The 20,698-nt window shown below is 35.3% G+C and overlaps 1 protein-coding gene across 2 annotated transcripts in view; it reads left to right on the forward strand.

The window, feature by feature from the left end:
* LOC135678131 (vacuolar protein sorting-associated protein 52 A-like) overlaps positions 1 to 20,698 on the forward strand; it is a 28,921-nt gene continuing 8,223 nt past the window's right edge. The window contains exons 1-11 of one of the 2 annotated variants that reach the window (XM_065190562.1): positions 1 to 529; positions 1,360 to 1,454; positions 1,833 to 1,890; positions 4,747 to 4,842; positions 6,725 to 6,826; positions 9,217 to 9,300; positions 10,391 to 10,471; positions 12,725 to 12,868; positions 18,311 to 18,402; positions 19,741 to 19,822; positions 20,270 to 20,452. In XM_065190562.1, the coding sequence (XP_065046634.1) occupies positions 1,378 to 1,454; positions 1,833 to 1,890; positions 4,747 to 4,842; positions 6,725 to 6,826; positions 9,217 to 9,300; positions 10,391 to 10,471; positions 12,725 to 12,868; positions 18,311 to 18,402; positions 19,741 to 19,822; positions 20,270 to 20,452 (999 nt within the window). In that variant the 5' untranslated portion in view covers positions 1 to 529; positions 1,360 to 1,377. Of the gene's footprint in view, positions 530 to 1,359; positions 1,455 to 1,832; positions 1,891 to 4,746; positions 4,843 to 6,724; positions 6,827 to 9,216; positions 9,301 to 10,390; positions 10,472 to 12,724; positions 12,869 to 18,310; positions 18,403 to 19,740; positions 19,823 to 20,269; positions 20,453 to 20,698 lie in introns of those variants that run through there. The other variant, XM_065190563.1, reaches the window with a different exon arrangement.

Consider the following 20,698-nt stretch of genomic DNA (forward strand, 5'->3'; position numbering starts at 1 on the left):
TTTTCTCCTAATCTCTCGTCTCTTGGGCGTTCCCCTCCGCCCGAGTTCGCCGTCGCCTGCATCGTCGATCGCGTCCCCCACCGCCCGCTTTTCCACTCGCGTTCGCCTCCGCCGGCCCTGATGATCAGCACTCTTATTCTCTTTCTCATCATTCTCCGCAGCTGCCTTCCTCCCTCCCTCTCCTCCTCCGCCGCGTCCTTCCCTCCCCTGCTCATTCTCCTTTCCTTCGCCGCCGCCTCCTTCTCTTCTATTTTATAATTTTAGGCTCATTTTTCGTTTTACGTCGTCCTCCACGCGAGGTCGGTGAACTGCCACGTCATTAACTCGTAAATAGTGTCGTTACGTAATTCGCCTCATTTGGCAGTGTCGTTGGCGCAGTCTCCCGAGGCAGCAGCGCCCATATTTCAACCGGGCCGAGCCGCCCACATTCGATCCCGGTCGAAGCCCTCTTTTCTCCCGGCTACAGAGGGCGCCAAGGGGCGACTCCGGCGACAAGGTGTTGGAGTCGATCATCGCTGCGAGACGCGAGGTTTCTTTTTCTTTCCCTTTGGACTTTTAGCGGCTGATCAAGATTTGTTGTACTTTTTTCTCGTCTTCTCTAGAAAAGGGTGCATAGATCTAGATCTATGCACTCAAAGATCCACCGAGCTCACCTCGCCTCTGTCCTTATTCCAAAACCAACGGGATTGTACTCAATCCATCCCTTGCAGGCCTTCCGCTGCCACGATCCCCCTCTCTTTATTTGTCGCTGGGATCTAGACCAAGCGAGTAGAGGGAGCTATGGACTATAAATTGCACTGTATAGTTTCTGAATGTTTTAACTCAGATGTTGCCCCACAAGCCTCATTGCACATTTTGCTTATGGTTAGATTGGCTATGTGTATGCCAATCAAATTCGTCCCAATTATTCTCTTCGTGACTTGTTTCAGTTTGGCTAGTTGAAGCTTACACCAGGTTTTAGAGGTTTGCCAATGGGTAAGCTGATGGCTCTGGGAATGGCAAGATGACAAGGAGAGAACTACGCGTTGCTGATATACTTATTTTCTATTTACATTTGAACGTCCATCTGGGTGCCTTCTTGAGTTGCAAATGAATGTTGTTTAGTTGATAATTCTGTCACAAATAATTCATATGACATACTTTACAAGCCAAAGCAAACTATTACGTGATGATATTGACAAATGGCTTTATTGTTGTGTTCTTTCTCATTTTGTTTTCTTCTTTTCATTGTTTTCTTGCAATTTTGCATTATGCTGCTGGTATTTGAAACCTTGCAGCGATACATATATTTTCTTTCTCATTTAATTAACAAATTACTTTCAAATAGATTTTCTTCTTATATTCTACCTGTTTATGCAGGCTGAAACGAGTGTAAGGATGCAAGACAATGAGAAACAAACGTTTGACTTGGGATTGTTTGTTGGAGATTTGGCTTTAGACGAGGATGGAAGCAGGTCTAGTTTCTAATTATCCCTCTTACTTGTTAGAGGACATTTAACTTCTTACATTTGGTGCATCTGAATGTAGACAGAAGTTACTTGAATACTATAACTTGATTTTTGTTACTATATATTGTCTTTGTGTTTGATCTTTTTATGCTTTCACTCTTTAGTGTTATCTCAATTATGAGTGTAATTGGTTCCAAGTTTCACTCTGGGCAACACAATGATATTCAGTTTTGCTAACATGTCATTTTTAGTGTGTTTGTCTTAATCAACTGATAATAGTATTTAAACCAAAATTGACATACTATCTAGTGTGAGAATTACGGGTTTCTCTTTACTAGAGTTCCACTCTATGCTTGTATATGATATCTACTTTTTTGTGTTCAGTGATGATATTTCATTGGAGGGACTGCAAGAAGAACTTGAAGAATGCAAGAATGTAGAAGTAAGTGGCTATAATCTCACATCTTACAAGTTTTAGAATTTGAGTTGTGCTGGAGATGTATTTCTGCGTCTACCTGTGTAGACTTTGTAAAAGGGTCAAAAGGCATTTCTTAAAATATGGACAACGATGTCAGAATCATTCAACCTATTCTGCCTTACTTGGCTGATGGTTAATTCTCATAACTTGGTTATCTGAGATGTTTATAATTGGTTAAAAATATTTGAACTGTGTATTTGATCTGTAATAATTGGACCATCTTATCGAGCCCTCCTTCTCATTCATTTTATCTTTATATGAGGCTTGGACGCTTTCTCTCTTTTGTTCATCATATGCCAAATGAGTTTATGGATAATCTTCTGGTCTTTACTGTTCTAACATGCTGTTTTGTCTTTTATTTTTTCCAGAGCAAGGATTATTCGTATATATTAACTACAAAATTGCATACATACATATATTTTTTTTAAGGCTTATAACTGAAAGAAATAGGATATTTTTTTAAAGAGTTGATCAAGAAGTTCAGAAAGATGAATAAAAGATTGTGAACTTCCTTATAACAAGCAATAGAAGGTTGCAGCTTGAGAAAGTCCAAGATTTGTTCTTGTTCAATGAAGCAAAGAAAGACTTGCAAGCAACAAAATTGACATTGTGAACTAGTTTTTGCTGTAAAATCTAACATTCACCACAAAAAAGGTTTTATCAGTAAAAGCTAATGTTGAATGTATATTGATGCAAGAATCCTTATGGGCATATATAAAAGTTTCCAGTTTAGCAAGGAAACAATATGGATAAAAAGCATGTAGGAGAAGAACGATTTTATAATATAGTATGACGTTTATGCCATTTGCTGTGTGAGAGTACAATTGTACTTTACAGTTATATCTTGCTGAATAGTGACAGAAATAGGTCTTACTAGTTTTGGTTTTGCTCATGAATGACTAATAGTATGTCAGATGATTGTGGTACTGTAGTTATTTTATTCAACAGTTTGCTTGAAGCTTAGGCATTGGCTCATGTCACAAGATTACAAATCAACCATAGCTGGCTTATCCGCAGCAAATTATAAAGATCACACAAATGAGATCATCACAATGGAAGCAAGTTGACACTGCAATTTTTCACATATGCACATGCCAAAGTTGGGGATTAATTTGTCTCTTTAGTTATATAATTTAAGTAGCAACTGTTTTTGTGTCATACATGTGGTGCTTTTTAGGTACTCGAGGTTTTTTCCCAACTTAGTGTGCTATTATTTTGTGTCATACATTGGCTGGATTATATTTGTATGTTATTATTTCTAAACCATCACAACTCTATAGCAGTTGACATGTTATAGCTCTAACAACCAGTTTAACCACCATAACTTAAAACCAAGTGCTACATTACCATCGGTGCATGTTACTATGTATATATGTTTGTATGTTTGAATTTTACTGAAAGAGCTTATTGAAACTTCTTGGGCTATATAGTTTAGTTAAAAGTGAAAAATTGACTAGTCATGGAGGGGGCTAATTATAGATTACCCCCCCTGTAATTAGACTACTTTAGCATCCCGATCTCTAGACTTTAAAAATTTACATTAGAATCCTTATAATTATGCAAGTAAAACATCTAACCTCATTTTTCCTAACGCCGTCGGTTTTACCGATGAAAACATGAAAATGATGAGCAAAAAGATAATTTCAATATCCTAGTTATGATTTCGGTGGTGGCGAATGATGACATTATTGGGGGCCGCGAGTGGTTATTGTGGATGGGGAGGGAGAGTCGCAATAAGAGTTGAGGCAAAGGGAGAGAAGGAAGCGGACGATGCAGATGTCGACGCTTTGTATTTGTGTCAGCCATCATGCCACAGCCCCCAAGGATTGTCATTTTGTGGCATGCCATCAAAATTCAGCCATCATGCCTTAATTCCTGTCGGCATAGGCCAAACTTCGACCTAGCTTTACGTTGGCAGCTCCTGCATGACACAGTATGGTGCATGCTGAGTCCTTTTCTAGCATGCGACAGTCCAACATGTACCAATATGCATCGCTTGGCATGGCAATCATTGTTTCAGAAAGGGCCAGAGTTAGCTTTTGATTCATCGAGTTACTTTTATCTTAATGGCTGGAACTTCATTTCATGGGGAACATATTATACTAGATGGTGAATGCATGATTGTGGATTCCTTTTTGGATTTTGTCTCATTTTTTACTTCCCATTGCTACATTGGTACATCTACATGAATAAATGCTGTTAAGTTCTTATTTCTACCACTTTTGAATTATTGTCACATGGAGTAAGTGTATAAGCGCATGAATACATACATATTTATGTGCATAGCAGTGAAGGCTCATGGATGCCATATGTATGTAGATGCGTGGCCAATCACTAAGTTGGAGCCAATTTTGTTTTTCATTTGATATATAATTATTATAGGTTTTAGTGATCTTTTGGATGGATGTTTGAACATGTCATGTGGTAATGCAGGTAAGTGGTAACATTTACATATTTCATTTCTAATGTGACTATGTGCTACTTTCAGTGCTAGTTATAAATAGTTGACTGGCTAATAAATGCTTCCGCAGACTGGCCTGCCCTTGTGTACACAAATAAGTAGGAACAAATGTATCAACAAATACTGTGGACATGAATGTACACAGTAATGCATGTGTGTACTTGTAGGCCAACTTTTCTTAGCATACAACATATTTAAATTTTGGAGTCCTGCATATTTTATTGTTTTCAAAGAAGTATTATTTACCAAAGAATCATATTTATGCATGTTTAAGGTTTTTTTTTTTATTTTTATCTTTTTGACCAATTTTCTTACTTCTTGGTGAATCTATTGATTATTATTCATTGGTTGATTTTCAGGAAGTGGCAAATATACTTTCGAAAGGCACAAAATTACGAGAGTACACAAAAGGTGTTGAGAACAATGTACGCCAGGTTGAACTGGACTCAATTCAGGTACGTGGATTTACAACAGGAAGTTACTTGTCCTGATTTAACTTATTAGATGAATCTTGTAAGAAGGACCAAGAATGAAAAACACAAAAGGGTGAATGATTAAGGCACAATTGTATATCTTGTATGAAACACTTCCAGTATGGATGCAGGTTGGAAAGTTATGAATGCAAACAAAAATTAGCAGAGTTGGCCTATTTTGAAATGACAAAACTAAGTGTTTTTTTTGTAAATAGATTTTGCAACATTACTATTATTTTTTGTGGATGATACATTACTTATCTTGCCAGTCAATATGTGAGTCTTGGTTGTAAAATGTTGAGAAGACCTGTTCTCCTTTGAGATTCCATTGTCTATTTTTGACAATTAATTTTGTTTAGTTTAGTCATTGTCATTTTTTTAAATCTAAAAACACCTCGGTCGGGGATTTAGATATTTGCCAATACTGGTGTTCTATCGAACCAATATAGTACTGGAATACCCGGTGGCCTACTGATCCATACCTACTGGTACCCTGGAATACGATGATGAAAAAAGACAAAAAAAAATAATATGTAGAGGTAATGAGTTCTATGTTCGATCCTAGTACTTGATTGGATCATTGGTGCTGGTCCAACTGATATTTTAATCCTTATCCCTAGCTTTGTTTGGTAATTGAAAAACAAAAATATTATAAGACAATTTCAAGATATTTGTTGCCACATTGCTCTTGTAATTTGTAATTTTACTATCTTATGGTACAATTCTCGTAAAAAGATTCAGTTTTAGTAGTTAGCCATCATATGTTTAAACCTGCAGATTGTTCAGAAAGTAAAATAGCACAATAGCATATAACTAAGATTAATAATAGGATGTTCTGTACCTCAAAATGTCTTCATTTGTATATAATAGTATAATACTACCAAAGAAATACATAAGTGTCATGGATTTAGCTTAAATTTATAGAAAACTGACTATTTTGGCAATGATTTAGTTGAATCAAATATTGGGGAGCACACACTTATTATTGCCATTAGCCAAAAATAATAAGAAAATAATAGGATACTTGAAGTACCTTAGTCAACTTGAGGAATGATAAGTTAGCTCATAAAAGAGTTGAAGATTATCAGTAATATTCTTAATGTTATAATTAAAATTTAGTGTGGATTTTTCGCTTAGATGGGGTGTCTGGCAAGGCACGGATGCAACGACTTATGATCTCAGGGAGTGCTCTATTGTTTTAGTTTCTTTATTCCTAAGTGCACCCATGATCAACATAAAAAGCAATGCCGGTTCGGGGTTTAAGGCATGCCAATCGGGGTCCCCATGTGTGGTGTTAATTTTTCTACAGAGAATATTAGTAATAAAGATTTCAGTTTTGCCCATAGCAGTATGCACCAACTGGTATTTTACCAGTTTGGCGTGAATGGGCATGCAGATGCACATGCGGTACAGGGTTACCATTAAGCCCCTTTTTTATATCTTAACCTCACATACCCTATTGGTCCGGGCGGTCTTGCAATCCGTGGTTTTCATTTTAATGTATGGTGTACCATGACCTACTAAGCATTCACAACTGAAAGCCACCTAAAACTGCATTGAGCTGTATGCTTGCCATTTGATCGTATTTTGCCTTTGTTACATTTTTGTGTGATCACATGTAACCCGATACCATAATACTTATATTTGTAATATGGTCACATGTAAAATCGTATTGTGTTTTACTTATATTATGATTAATATTTTCTTTGGGTTGTGATCTATGCTAGCATAAAATTTTCATTGTGAACAGTGATGGTGTGCAATGAGTCCACCTCTTGTTTCATATATTTTATAGGAATTGTAAAATCAAAAGTTATGCTGATTTGTATTACACGAGTTAAGAGTCATTTTTTTGTTCATGCAGGATTACATTACTGAGAGTGACAATTTAGTTTTATTGCATGACCAAATTCGTGATTGTGACATCATCTTATCTCAAATGGAAACAATTCTCAGTGGCTTTCAGGTATCAGTAGTTTCTTCTCTTTTTTGTTTTTTTATTTATTAAATATCTGAGGTACTATACAGTTGGAGCCTGTAGCAGTATTTAAGTATCAAATGCACCCTTTTTCTTGCACATGTGCTTGTTTCTTGTCTCTGCTGTTATGTGTCTATGGTAAATTTATGCTTCAAAAGAAGAAAAAAGTTCGTAGGTTAGTAGATCTCTCTTTCTAATGAATTCCCTGCATAATGAGTAACACAAGTGGTACTACTAAATTGGCACTTCTTTTTCTGGTTCTCTCCATTGACTTTTGTCTTAGGTATTGACTGTTTCAAAATTTAAGCGATAAATGTTTGTTGAGTCTCTGGAATTTGTGATTGTTCAGAAAATAGTCCATGCATACACAAATGAAAGTTAGTTTATGTCATGGCCATTTTAGGATCTTTTTCATTATTTTATTGGACTAAAAAACTTTGTGTTGTATAATGCCATCATTTGGCACACTTTGAATACCATATGCATTTGGTCATTTGCATTAATGTATTATCTCCTTGCATGCAAACACACTAATTTTCTTTTTTTTTTCTTTTACTCTAATTCTTTCTAATGTCCTTACATTTCCAGTATTTAGTCATTTTAAGTAATAGAAAAAAGGGTTTTAGTAGCTACTTGATACTAGTATGTTAACCTAATAAACTGGACAGTATACCTACATGTACCATGGTATAGCCAACTAAAATGATAAAAAGGGGATCACCATATGTGCTTTTGAGCTATATGCCTCAATCAGGTCCTTGTTTAGACTGGGAAATATGATGTGTACCAGTCTGATTGGTATTTAAGGTAAGGACTACAAAACCAACCATTTTTGTATGGTTCAGCAGGTATTTACCTATCCAATTGTCGACCAGTTCATGGAGCAACCCAACCCGTGTGGTCCGGTCTGATTCTATTACATAATGCTAATTTCTTTTAACCTTAGGTATGTTGCGATGTGACTCGAAAGCAAGTAGTCGTGATCTCTCCACCTGCCACCATCTGCGCCAGTGCACCTCCTCCCTCTTCCAGTGCACCATCTGACCTATCACTTGTCAGGATGGGTTGGTATGAGCCCGGACTGGTTTGTACCAGCTAGATCAGTTCCAAAAATATTAAAACTAATAAAAATCTTATTATTTATTTTTTGCTTAATAATTAATTGAAATATAGTTTCTATTGTAAATTATATGTAAAGAAAACTTGTGTAACGAACTTGTAAAATTGCTATAGAGGACACATGATTCATGTATCACAATGATATAATTGAAAGAATACATAAACAAGTTATTAATTTAAAATATACATTTCCTATTTTATAAATAGCTACTACCACCAAAAGGATCATCGTATGAAAATGAGAGGTCACTTTAGTTCTTCAATATGACTGTTGTAGATTAAGATTTGAACTATGAAGGCCATGCGCATGGTGCTTCATTCACCCTGAGTCTGATATACTGTCTGTCATTTATGAAGTAAAGTAGCAATAGTCATTAAATACAAATGAGGTAGTAGCAAAGTAGCAAAGAAGCTTGATTTGCTTGTAATTAAATCTGAGAAAGATGAATATTTGAAACTTGAAAGTGAGATTGAGAGGTTAAAGTGAGTCAAAGAAGGGATAGAAGAGTCATTGAGTGACAAGAAGGGAAAAAGGGTGGGATATGCTTACTGACTGGTACAACACTGATATGCTTATTGTCCAGTATCTAAGCCTTGTCTCGAATTGCACCTAGTGAAATTGTTGGGTCCACCTCACCTACTGGTCATCAGATTTTTAAATACTAGTCTAAACCGGTGCTGTCAAAACTTTAATCCCTGTATATACTATATAGTGTTGCACTTGTTTTGTGTAGGCCTCATTCTTTTTACTGAGAGCCTGGATCTAGCAACTTGTGATGTGAGTATTTCTTGTGAACACAACTTTTTTTGGTTATAGTTATACCACTGTAATTTTTAACTTTTAAGAAATGACATGAAGAAATCTTATTCTTAGTGATCACAGATTTGACAACATATCAATCTCTTGTGTCACTTGTGTGTTGATGGATATTATCATATTGGTTGAAGCTGGTCTTTAAAATAACACATTGTTACGTACGATTAAAGAAAGCATTCATCTTGGAAGATGTTTTTCATCATATGGAATTCTTTTTTATCACAAAATTGTTGTTCAGTGGATCTTATTTGTCTACAATATGTATAGTTGTGTTGTCGCCTAGCTTGCTCTATTCCTTGGGCAACATGTTGTCCTCCATGTTTGGGAGCAGAAACACCTCTACTAATTCTTTCTAAATCTTGTTTGTTTGGTATTTAATTTGATATTAATTTAAAATTTATTCCTATCATTTAGACCATAAAATTGACTTTATTTGTGGTAGTCAGAAATTGGTTCAATAAGTTCAGAAATAAAAAGTCTCCAGGAGAAATCGATGGACATGGGTCTGAAGCTGAAAAACCGAAAGGTAAAATAGTTTTCAAACAAGGTACTTTTCTATTGATTTGTAGCCATCATAATAATTCAGCTTATCACATTGGTCAAGTAGTTCCCAAAGTAAAACTAGCTTGTCCTTGTTGTTATATGTATTGATATTTGAAAACTTGTTCTCATATCTGAGTCAAGATATGAACATTGTCTCGCAACTTTAACAAAAAACATACTACTTTCTGAATTAGTTGCCTTTTCCCTTTGTTTAAGAAGCATCTATGTTGATGTTGAATGTGGTAGAGTTCGTTTTTGTCTATGTGAAAGGAACACTTATGCAAGCCTTCAACAGTTACTCTTCAGTTCATATCATTTGTTGTGGAGTTCCTTTTCAGTTCCAGAATTACTTATTCTTGAATCAGGCTCAACTACTTAAGTTTTTATTGATGAAAATAGTGTTACCTGATTGGAAGACAATTCTTACTTTGACACACAACTACAGGCATGTGTTCCTGTACTTTGGGCATTAGCTGATTTCCATAATATGTAACCTAAACATTTGTTGGATGATCTAATAGGTAGAGCTCAGTACTAATCTGATCTATTAGGCAAGATCCCATTGTCAGTGAATGAAAACTTCTCATTTGAAGTTCTCCATTACATAACTTTTTTGCCTTGCTTTTTTTAACCTTTGATGAATGAGCTGTTTCATTTATTGGGTCATAAGTTAAGAATTTATCTATGTCATGCTCTTCAGAAGGTATCATATTTATAATTATATCTTCTTGTTAAAAGAGTAGTTGAGTTTATTTTGAGCTGTTTAATCTACTTTTGTAATTACAATTTACTTAATCTCCATACAGGTGTTATTTTTAAGTGTAAACTAATACTAAACAGTCCCAAATTTCTAGTTGCATCGTCAAAATTGGATATATCATCAGCTTTCGAATGTCTAGTTAGGTAGTAATTTTTTTTTGTCAAATTACCAGAAGCTTCTAATTCTTGCAACAAGATGCTTTTTTATCATGAATGCTAAACTCAGATTCAGTTTGCTAATACTGAACTATGTATCTGTCATGCATTTGCTAATTGTTGCTTCTAAGGTATGTTCATATGGTATTGTCTTACAGGGTGCAGAATCTAAACTGGCAAAATTCGTGGAAGACATTATTGTTCCCCCAAGGATGGTTGACATTGTGATTGATGGAGAGGTTATTAAGTGTTTTTCTTAGCTTTTGTTATCATCCCTAATCGGTTGGCTTTTGTTATCACATATAATTTGTGAAATTGCACGTTGCAAAAAAGCATGGTTTGCAATACCGTACTATATCGCTCGGTACGGGCGGTATGTACCCATCCGATAGAGGACCGATACGGGTGATACATCCGTACACCTTAGTGTATCGTGTGTCAGTATGCTCGGTACAACTCGGTACGTATCGTATCGACAGCTGATCGGTACACCGGTATGGTACGATATTTAGAATCTGGCAAAAATGTTTATTTTATTGTAAGTTCTGTTTGTTCTAACATGAACTTCTGTCCATGATAGATAATTCAATTATTTATACTGCAAAATTAACATGGTTGTTTGACTTTTATACATACATATATATATATATATATATATATATATATATATATATATATATATATATATAATATAATGGTTTCAAAATTTGGTTGATACCAAGGGGTATATTATCAATCCATTCAAAGCTTATGTATTGACTAGGTCAAACCTGGTCTTTGATCAGGGTTTTGTGGGATAACTATTAAGTGCTAAATATATAAAGTGGGGCTGTTGTTGCTGTTTTGGGTTTAAACTCTTCCTTCCTGGCATGTATTTTGGAAGCCTGATTTTGAATTCTTGATGTTCCTAAGTCCTTGATATTCTTCAAAAATCAAAACTGTCATTTATTTGGACAGTTACAACTAAAATAGTTTTATAGATCACCTGCATGTATAACATATATGGATTTAAATGTAGCTTTTGATATTTTTTCTTGGTATTATGTAGCATAGAGATTAGAATTGTCATCAAAAGTTGATATAGTTTATCACTGTAGTGCATACCACATGGTACACCAATTTATGTGTTCATATGAGGCTGCCATTGTTTTTCATATTTAAAATAATTTTAATCAAATTGATATTTTGAGTTTAGTTTGAAATAATTTTTTATTCAAAATTTCAAGTAGAGCACAATCTAAAACTAATTGAATTTCATAAAGTCAAATTGGGTTGTCAAAAGCTTGATTTAGATTTTCTTTTAGGTTTATAATTTTGGCTTGTATAAAGGGTACTAAGGCACTTCAACATTATTCTCTGTAATAGGGTGCTACTGGCTGATTCATAGTAGGGACTATTTTTGGCAGTTCTGTTTGCAAAATAGTAATGGGCATGAATGTATTTCAAAGAACTTCCTGTTGAAGCATAGTTCTAAACTGTAGATTTAGATTTGAGTTGAATCCAGCTTGACAAAGGTGAATTTTATTTTCTTAAGGTTGAAATCAAACCAGTTAAAGAGTAGATGGGGCTCAAGTGCGAATGGGTCACAAACCTATCTTACTAATAATAAACAAATAATTTTGTTCTTTGGTATGATTGAGTTTCAAAATATCTAATAATTTAGCACTGACATAGGACTAATTGTGAAGGTGGAGATATTTATATTGACAGTATAAACTGGTAAATGACACGTCAGGAGGTATGAGGATAAGCAAAAGCTCATTTTCTTTGTTTCATAATGAAATTGAAGTGAAATAAAGGAGGAAGATAAAGGGACAAGTGGATTGAGATAGAGGAAGGAACCAAAAAATTTAGGAAAGGAAGAACATAAAGGGAGAGGTATAGGGGAAGGTTCAGAATCATGTGGACTGGCAAATACAGAATTTTCTCTTTCTTGAGAAGAGGACCAGTTTCCGAAGAAGATAAAGGGAGAGGTATAGGGGAAGGTTCAGAATCATGTGGAGTAGCAAATACAGAATTTTCTCTTTCTTCAGAAGAGGACCAGTTTCCATGAAGATACATGGATGATGGAATATTTAAAGTTTCCGGGGCCTTAAGGATTGTTGGTTGAATTTTTTTCTAAATGTAAGTAATAAAAGATAAAAAAAAATATTATAAGTATGATGTCATTAAAAACCTGTGCACTTGCTGGAGCATAGTGAACTGTATTTTATCTTCCATTAGAACACCTGTAGAAGGGACATCACATTGAAAACCTTTTTGTCTTAGGATTATATTTGATATTTCCAATGTGAAACAATGGATGTTACGAAGCTTTATCAATGTGATTTCTGTTATAAAATAAATGCAAAATGATTGCACATGATATATTTTATGTTGGAAAATTTAGGTGCCCACATGTGTGCGTAGGCTATCTGCCTAAGTGTTTTTAGGGGTTATCTCCTAAGTCTGCCTATGCATTTGAATAACTTTGTTTTCAATAACTGGCGCAGGTTAATGATGAATATTTAAGGACCCTTGAATTACTAAGCAGAAAACTGAAGTTCATTGAAGTTGATTCTATGGTCAAAGGATCTAAAGCTCTAAAGGATATTCAGCCTGAACTGGAAAGGTTAAGGCAAAAAGTTGTTGCAAAGGTTTGTACAGATTGATGTTAATTCATTTACATGCTTTTGTACTTTGTCATCATGAACTTTTCTTTTAAATGGCAGATCTCCCGGATGTTTAAGGCATCCTTTAGGGTTTTTTTTCGCTCAAGTTGATCAGCTAGCATCTTCTACCCTTTTCAGCAAATTTTTGCACAGTCGAGACTACTTATAGAAGTTGCAGTTGTATTGTAGTCAGTGATTTAAAAAGCGCTAGGCGCCAAAAGACGCTAAGGTCCAAAAACGGCCGAGCCGCTAGGGGCTCGCCCGAGCGAAGCGAGGCGCTAAAATATAAAAATATATAATATAATTAATAAATATAATTATTTAAAATTTTGAATAAAAATATTCTATTAAATTAAGAAAATTAACAGTATTAAAATCAAAATAATATATTATTAACCTAATAAATACAAATACTATTATTAGTATACTGTTAACAGCAAGGTTCGCAATACTGTACCGTACCGGTATTTCGACTTGGGCTCGGTACCGGTACGGTACGGTATACCGAGCGGTACACCCAGGTGTGCAGAGTACTGTAGCACTGCTACAGTGCTACAGTGCACTGCTATAGTGCTACAGTGCACTCGGACCGGTAACAGGCGGTCCGCGTACCGACAACCTATCGGACCGGTATGTACCGCCCGTACCGGGCGGTACGGTTCGGTACGACAGACCCTGGTTAACAGTATACTGTATACTGTTAACAGTATACAGATGGAGAAGAAGGAAGAGTGTAAGAGGGTGTTGACTAAGAAAAGAGGAAGCGACAGCGGGAGCGGGAGTGTAAGGAGGCAGAGGCAGAGGCAGCGACAACGGGAGTGTAAGGAGGCAGCGGGAGCGGGAGCAGGAGCGGCGAGCAGCAGGAGGCAGGAGTGGCGAGCGGCGACAGCGGCAGCGGTTGCGAGCAGCGGGATCGGGAGCGGCAGCGGCAATAAGGGTTAGGGTTTGGCAGCAACAGCTGATATCGGTTTTAGTTGGTTCGATTGAACCAACTAACCATCGGAGACCGAACCAGACCTAAAATTCTGGTTCGATCGCCTGGTTTAACCCAGGTGCTCGCCCGAAGCGCCTAGCACTTGGGCTCAGGCGAGCGCCCAGGCGGCGCCTCTTTGAAGCGTGCCGCTTGGAAGTTTAGCGAGGCACTCGGGCCTTGCCTCGCCTCGTCCGAGCGCCTAGGCGAGCGCCCGAGCACCTTTTTAAATCGCTGATTGTAGTTTGATAACTAGTTTATGTGAAATGGAATATACTGCAATACATTTACCATACTAAATTCCATGCTGGTTTGATTGTACACTGGTAGGCTGGTACTAACACATTACATCTTATTATTATTATTATTATTATTATTATTATTATTATTATCAACTATCAAGATATACATTATATAGTGATTACTAAATACCGGGCTGATAATATTCCATTATGGTTACTGTTTCCAGTATAGGAAACCTAAATTGTTGATTTTTTAGTTTGTCTGAGTAACTAAAACTGTAAAACGATCACTCTTAGTGAAATAAAACAGATAGACAGGGGTTCAAGATTATTTTTATTGGTTAAACAAGTTTTATCATATTGATGATTGGTGTTGACATCCATTTAATCTTAAATGAGAAGGTGAAGTGGATAACTGTCAAAAAATAAAGACAAGTTCACACTCTTAATTTGTTTATGCAAACGACTTCAGTGGATTTAGCATGTGAGCCTTGTAGAATGAGAAATTAAGCAGGACTTATGATGCCCAATAGTTAATATTCTAAAATATCTGTAGAAGTGTAAAGAATAAATACATTAGTTCTCATTTTGCAGTCTTGTTGCTATAAATGTTTCCGCCAGCTTTGGTTTGGTGTTTCTGGTGAACACCATTAACCAACAATATTGTTTCAATTAAATTTAAATAAAAACCTCTTTCTACTTTTATGCTTTGCCAGAAACAAGCGAACCCTTTTTTGAGATTAAGCTGGAGATTCTAAATGTTAGTGCATGCAGAAGTGTGCTGTATGATATTCTATTATTTCTATATTAGAAGGAAAAGATTATTGATATGTGTATTAGCCTTGAGTTGCCTAATACAGAAAACCTAAAATAGGATTTTTTTTAATAATTTTTGGTCCTTTTTAGAACACCAGTATGTACTGATGCACTGACACATGGATTGCAACCGGCCTCTGATTGATATGGGCGGTTGGCATGAGGTGATGTTTTCTGATTCAGGCTATGTGCTTAGGCTAGCTTGCTTTGTGGAATAGTAAGCCAGTTGAGTCATGGAAATTTTGTGAGAACCACTCTATGTACTCCTTTTTGGCTTAAGCTTCATGTGTTAGGGCGACACTTAAGATAAGGTTTTACTCATGCGAATAGTGTAGCCTCATTGAGGATTAGGTAATACAGCAGTCTGAGGCTGTCCATTTCTGTTCACATGGACCACTAGACGAGGAGAGAGGAGTCTAGGTTGTATTTTAAGTCTTGACTATGTTCTCCAGGATTTGATATTCTCACATTCGTTTAAATGGTTTATGAAGGACCACATGTACCTGGGCTTAAGCATTTTATGGACCACATATGTGAACTTGTGTGTCGAAAACAGGGCTTAAGCATTTTGTGCCAGGCAGGTATTAACAAGGTCCGCCATACCGTACCGTACCGGAGTGTAGTACTGTAGCACTGTAGCGGTACAGGGCGGTCCACGTACCGAGTACCTGGCGGACCGGTACGTACCGCCCGGTATGGCCGGTACGCTTCGGTACAGTAGACACTGGGTATTAATGCTCCTTAAAACTAATTGGTTAGTCGGTCATTTGGTTTGTAACATCATTAAACGTCGCTAACAATTGGATTTGGTTAGCAAACAATTTTGGTCAGTGGAATAACAAGTGCTGTGAAATAACAAGCGTTGTCCTTGGTACTAATTCGTTTCAAATTTCAATATAATATGGTCAATTAATATTGGTGGTCTGATGTTGGTTAATTTCTTAGCCTTAGTTAAAATTTGTTAGAAACAGATAGAAGGCAGCCTGAAAGAAAGAAAAATATGAGGGGATAAGCAGGAGGGTAAGGAGAAGAGGAGTGAGGTCTAGATGGAGGAAAGAAAAAAAAAAAACCTGACCATGACTGTTAAATAGGACATACTAATACTTCAGCATTTTTATTTGGCATTAATCGAACCAAGGTTTGATGTACCGAAGCATACCGCTTGGTATGGGCGGTATGTACCGGTCCGATAGAGGATCGGTATGGGTGGTATATCGGTACATCTCAGCATACCATGTGTCGGTACGCTTGGTACAACTCGATAAGTACCGTATCAACAGTTGGTCGGTATACTTGTATGGACCGGTAATACAAACCATGAATCTAACACTAATGCATTTGCTATTTGTTACAAGGTTACAACTATCCCATTTGTTGTCTCGTATCATTGTTGCAGTGCTTATTATTTGTTAGCATGTAATGGAAAGAGGAAGAATCACATATAAGGGCATGTCATAAGATTTCAAATTAATTCCAAAGTTGTGCTCTATTTCATAAAAAGTTCTTCAATTTGTGGTCGCATTACCTCACAGTTAACCTGCATGGAGATTAGAATAGCATTGAGATCATAGTATGTTATTTTCTATCTTTAAACTGCAAATGGATAAGTTTTGGATCTTTCATATGACATATATAGTTATTTATGACAACAATATAATTACATTTTAAGATTAATTTCATTTAATAAATATAACATAGTTATTTTTATTTATTTTCCTTCATTATTTTTCAATTGAAATGAGAATATTGATGTGGACATGCAGAGATACTAATAAAGATAATCCGTGAGCAATTAGGTCTAGCTTCGATAGAGGATAAAATGAAAAAGAATCATTTAAGATGGTATGAATATGTATTTCATATTTTTAATATTTTATATCTCAATTATGAGATATGAAGGTAAAATAATCTTTTAATGTGTAATATTTTTATGTTTCATAATTTACTTTACATTTTTCTATATTTTTCTTTTTCTTTTATATTTGTGATGTATCTATTTATTTTTAAGCCTTTTGTCTGATCCAATCTTGTTGATCCAGTTCGACCCATTCTTATCCCACTTGTTTGTTCATAACCGATCTCTATCCTCTTACAAACTGTGATGTTAAGCATGTTGGTTTATGAAACTGAAATTATCATAGTTCATGCTAAATGGTGGTTCTTAGGTTGTTATTGTATGCTTGCTTAGCCTTCTTGAAAATTACAATGATCTTAAGGTAGACTGGATGTTCCAATGGAGTGTACTAGTTTGACTGCATTACCATGCTTATAACATTAATTTTCTTTTGGTTGCTTCAAGAAAAAAAGTTTCCTGTTCTCTTTTCTTGATACATTTACCTATTAATTATGATAACATTGCTTCCTGGTCCTCTTTATTCATTGTGCACTAGGAAACACAGTTTGGTGCGGTGTTAGGATCAGCTATATTCTTGCATTGATTGATTTGTTAGGAACATGGTTCGTCTTACAGTCCATATTGGTGTACCAACTAGCCATCAGTATGGTATGTATCGAATCATACCGATGTACTAACACATGATACGGTTGGACATACTGACAAACTGGTATGTACATTCCATACTGGTCTCCTATCAAACTGGTATATACCACTCGTACCAGGTGGTATGCCGTGGTAGGATGAACCTTGGCTAGAAGTAAGATGACTGATTTCAGAGAAGCACCAGGGAGGAAAATAATTTCATTTAAGGAAAATAATCTAGCCTTCCGATCATTTTAATACTGGAAAATTAAGCAGCAAGGCATCTGTTTAGGTAATTACATAATCTTATTCTAACAATTTGTCATGATACAGCTGAGTTTTCTTTTGTTTGAGATTTGCCTCTTCCCATTAGCATCTTCTTTCTCTTGTCAGTTTGTAATCTTTTATAAGCTGGTTAATCCACCTGTTTCGATTGAAATTTCTCTCCAGTTATCTGGTGGCACAATTTACATAAATTCTTCTCTTTGCTTGAGTTGTAAATGGCTTTCCTATCATGCAGATTTCCTTTCTAACCTATCCTGCAATTAAGCAGTTATAGCTAAATCTTATATGTGCCAATGAAGTCGATCAACTACATCATTAAGCACACTGGCATACTAATGCATATAGAGATTGCAGCATAAGACATGATTCATAAAATCACATGCTTGCTTAATGGGCCAATGTCTTATTATTTTGATGCCGTAAGAAATGTATCTTTGAGAGAAGGTATACATTTTGGAAAACATGAGTATATAGTTAGATGGTTTTGCATTTCGGCACAGTCCAGAATAGTTAGTTATAGATATGTTTATTTGATTTTCCATAGGGAATTTATTTCATAATCTCAGGGTTAATTATTTTGTATTATAACTATTGTCCATGTAGGATCTTAAGTTGTGTTAACCTTATTCTTGAAGGTATTTGAATTCATTACCCAGAAGTTCAATGCCTTGAGAAAGCCAAAGACAAATATTCAGATTCTACAACAGAGTGTTCTTCTTAAATATAAGTAAGTTGTGTTTGTGGATGGTACTAGTTCGCTCTTTTATGCACACTGATGAATATCTATATATTTTCAGATTATATGACACTCTTAAATAGTTCTTATTTGGTTTGGTGCATATCTGAACTCTTGGTCAACACCTTTTCTCTTGGTGTATAGCTTGTTTATCATTTATGTTGCCAAATCTCTTATACACAAATGTTTTCCATTTCAGTCATTACAGGTGGATTCATGGTTTAGCAATGTAATTGTTGATTTGGTTAATCTTTGCTATATTTTCAATTATCGAGTGCCTTAAGGTTTTACTAATTTTCTTCCTTAATGAGGTTATTGATTGATTTATTTGCTTGGTCTTGGATTAACTGTGAACATATGTTTTTTAGTGCCAACAGATGGAAATATATTTGTCATTGTTATGGAAATTTTTATATAGCACTTTGTATGGCTAATTGCGTGATCAGAAAAATCCCTTCGTATTTGCAGATTGATTGAGAAAATGCCCCTGTAATTTGGAAATAATTTCCAAAGTTCAATTAATTTCTTCTGGCAGATATGTGATGTTTTAAAACTTTTTTGATGTTAAATTGGCCTTTTGAAACTAAATCACAGGATTGCCTTTTCCTTTTTCTCCAATAAATTATTCATTTTCTTATGGTCGGTGTGTAAGTTCAACCTCTCTCGGTCTTCAACTTCCTTGTATGGAGCTCTTATTTATACAAACTTAATTTTAAATGTCTACTTTGATGTTTTGTTTGACTTCTGCCTCAATTCAAAATGCTTACTGTCATATTATTAGATGCTTACACTATTTGAATACTTACTGACACATGTTAAGTCATCCATAACATTTTAGATTCATGATCTACACTTATATGAATGTGCTCAATATATGTAAAACAATTTATCATTGTATACAAGGCTTCAAGTTTTTGCTATATGTTTGTAGTTTTGACTTATGATTTATGCCTTAATATTTTGTATGTGCATTTGAAGTACTCCTGTAACTGTTACTACTAGTATTTTTGCAAGATTGTCGAGTCCATGTATTGATTGACAATCGGACTAGTAAATACTTGATTGTGCCAAGTGTTACAATCGAGATTTGAGTCCATGACTGAGACACATTGCATCTATTGTTGGCATTATTCCAGTGATTATCAGCATTGTGGTGTTCACATCTTCAAACTATTTCTTAGAATCTAATAGATCCTAGAACAGGCTATTTAAATAGAAAATTTTAATGTTATCAATTTTGGGCATTTGATCTAAATGTTTTTAATAGTTTTTAACTGTGACATTTCAGTTTGTATATTTAATCACACATGTTTGGTTTTGTAATTATAGGTATGTGATTCTCTTTCTTAAAGAACATGGTAAAGAGATATACACTGAAGTTCGTGCAGCATATGTTGATACAATGAATAAGGTAATTTTGATGTGCTATTCTGCCTGTGTCAATTTTTAATAGCATCTATCATTCTTAGTAACTATTTTGGATCATATCTTAGATTCATCAGGTTGGTCTTTTTAATCATTTATTATATATGAAATTGACAGATAGCCTCTTTGATTGATCCTTCCTAGGCCCTGCATTGGCATGGGCCTTAGGCACTAGGCGGCCCTTTTTTATTACACTAGGAATTGGAACATGTTTCCATAACAGGTTGTGCCAAATCTTTAATATTGATTATAATGTGTTAAATGACCACATTTTTCTAAAATTTTGTTACAATAAGCATTTATCATTAGTATGTTTTGTTTAGGTGCAACAGATGCCCATCTAAGGATCTGGCCAGTTCTGTCATGTTAAAGTCATGACTAATTCACTATAGAAGATTAATTTTTTTATATTTTCTTTGATTTGTTCTCGCAGGTCTTAAGTGTTCATTTTCGTGCATATATTCAAGCACTGGAGAAACTGCAGCTGGACATTGCAACTGCCACAGACTTAATTGGCGTTGAAACTAGGAGCACAGGTTTTCTCTTACGAGGAAGAGAACCTTTGAAGTACCGTTCTGCTGTTTTTGCTTTAGGTGAAAGAATAAATATACTGAAGGTAGTTATCAACAATGACGTTCTTCACTGTAGAACACAATCACACATAATATATTAGATTTTTCATGTTTAGAAATTGCTGAGATATTTGATTCTGAAGTATCTCCACAAAATATCTTAAATAAATAAATTGCCCATTGTTCTACAGTATGTTCTTTTAGTCTAAAACTACCTAATTCATTGAAGTCTTTACTGTTATTCACTACCACAATGTGGAATTGTTATATGCTAATCATTATTCATTTAG

This window comes from Musa acuminata, chromosome BXJ1-7 (assembly GCF_036884655.1).
Source record: "Musa acuminata AAA Group cultivar baxijiao chromosome BXJ1-7, Cavendish_Baxijiao_AAA, whole genome shotgun sequence".
Classification (NCBI taxonomy): domain Eukaryota; kingdom Viridiplantae; phylum Streptophyta; class Magnoliopsida; order Zingiberales; family Musaceae; genus Musa; species Musa acuminata.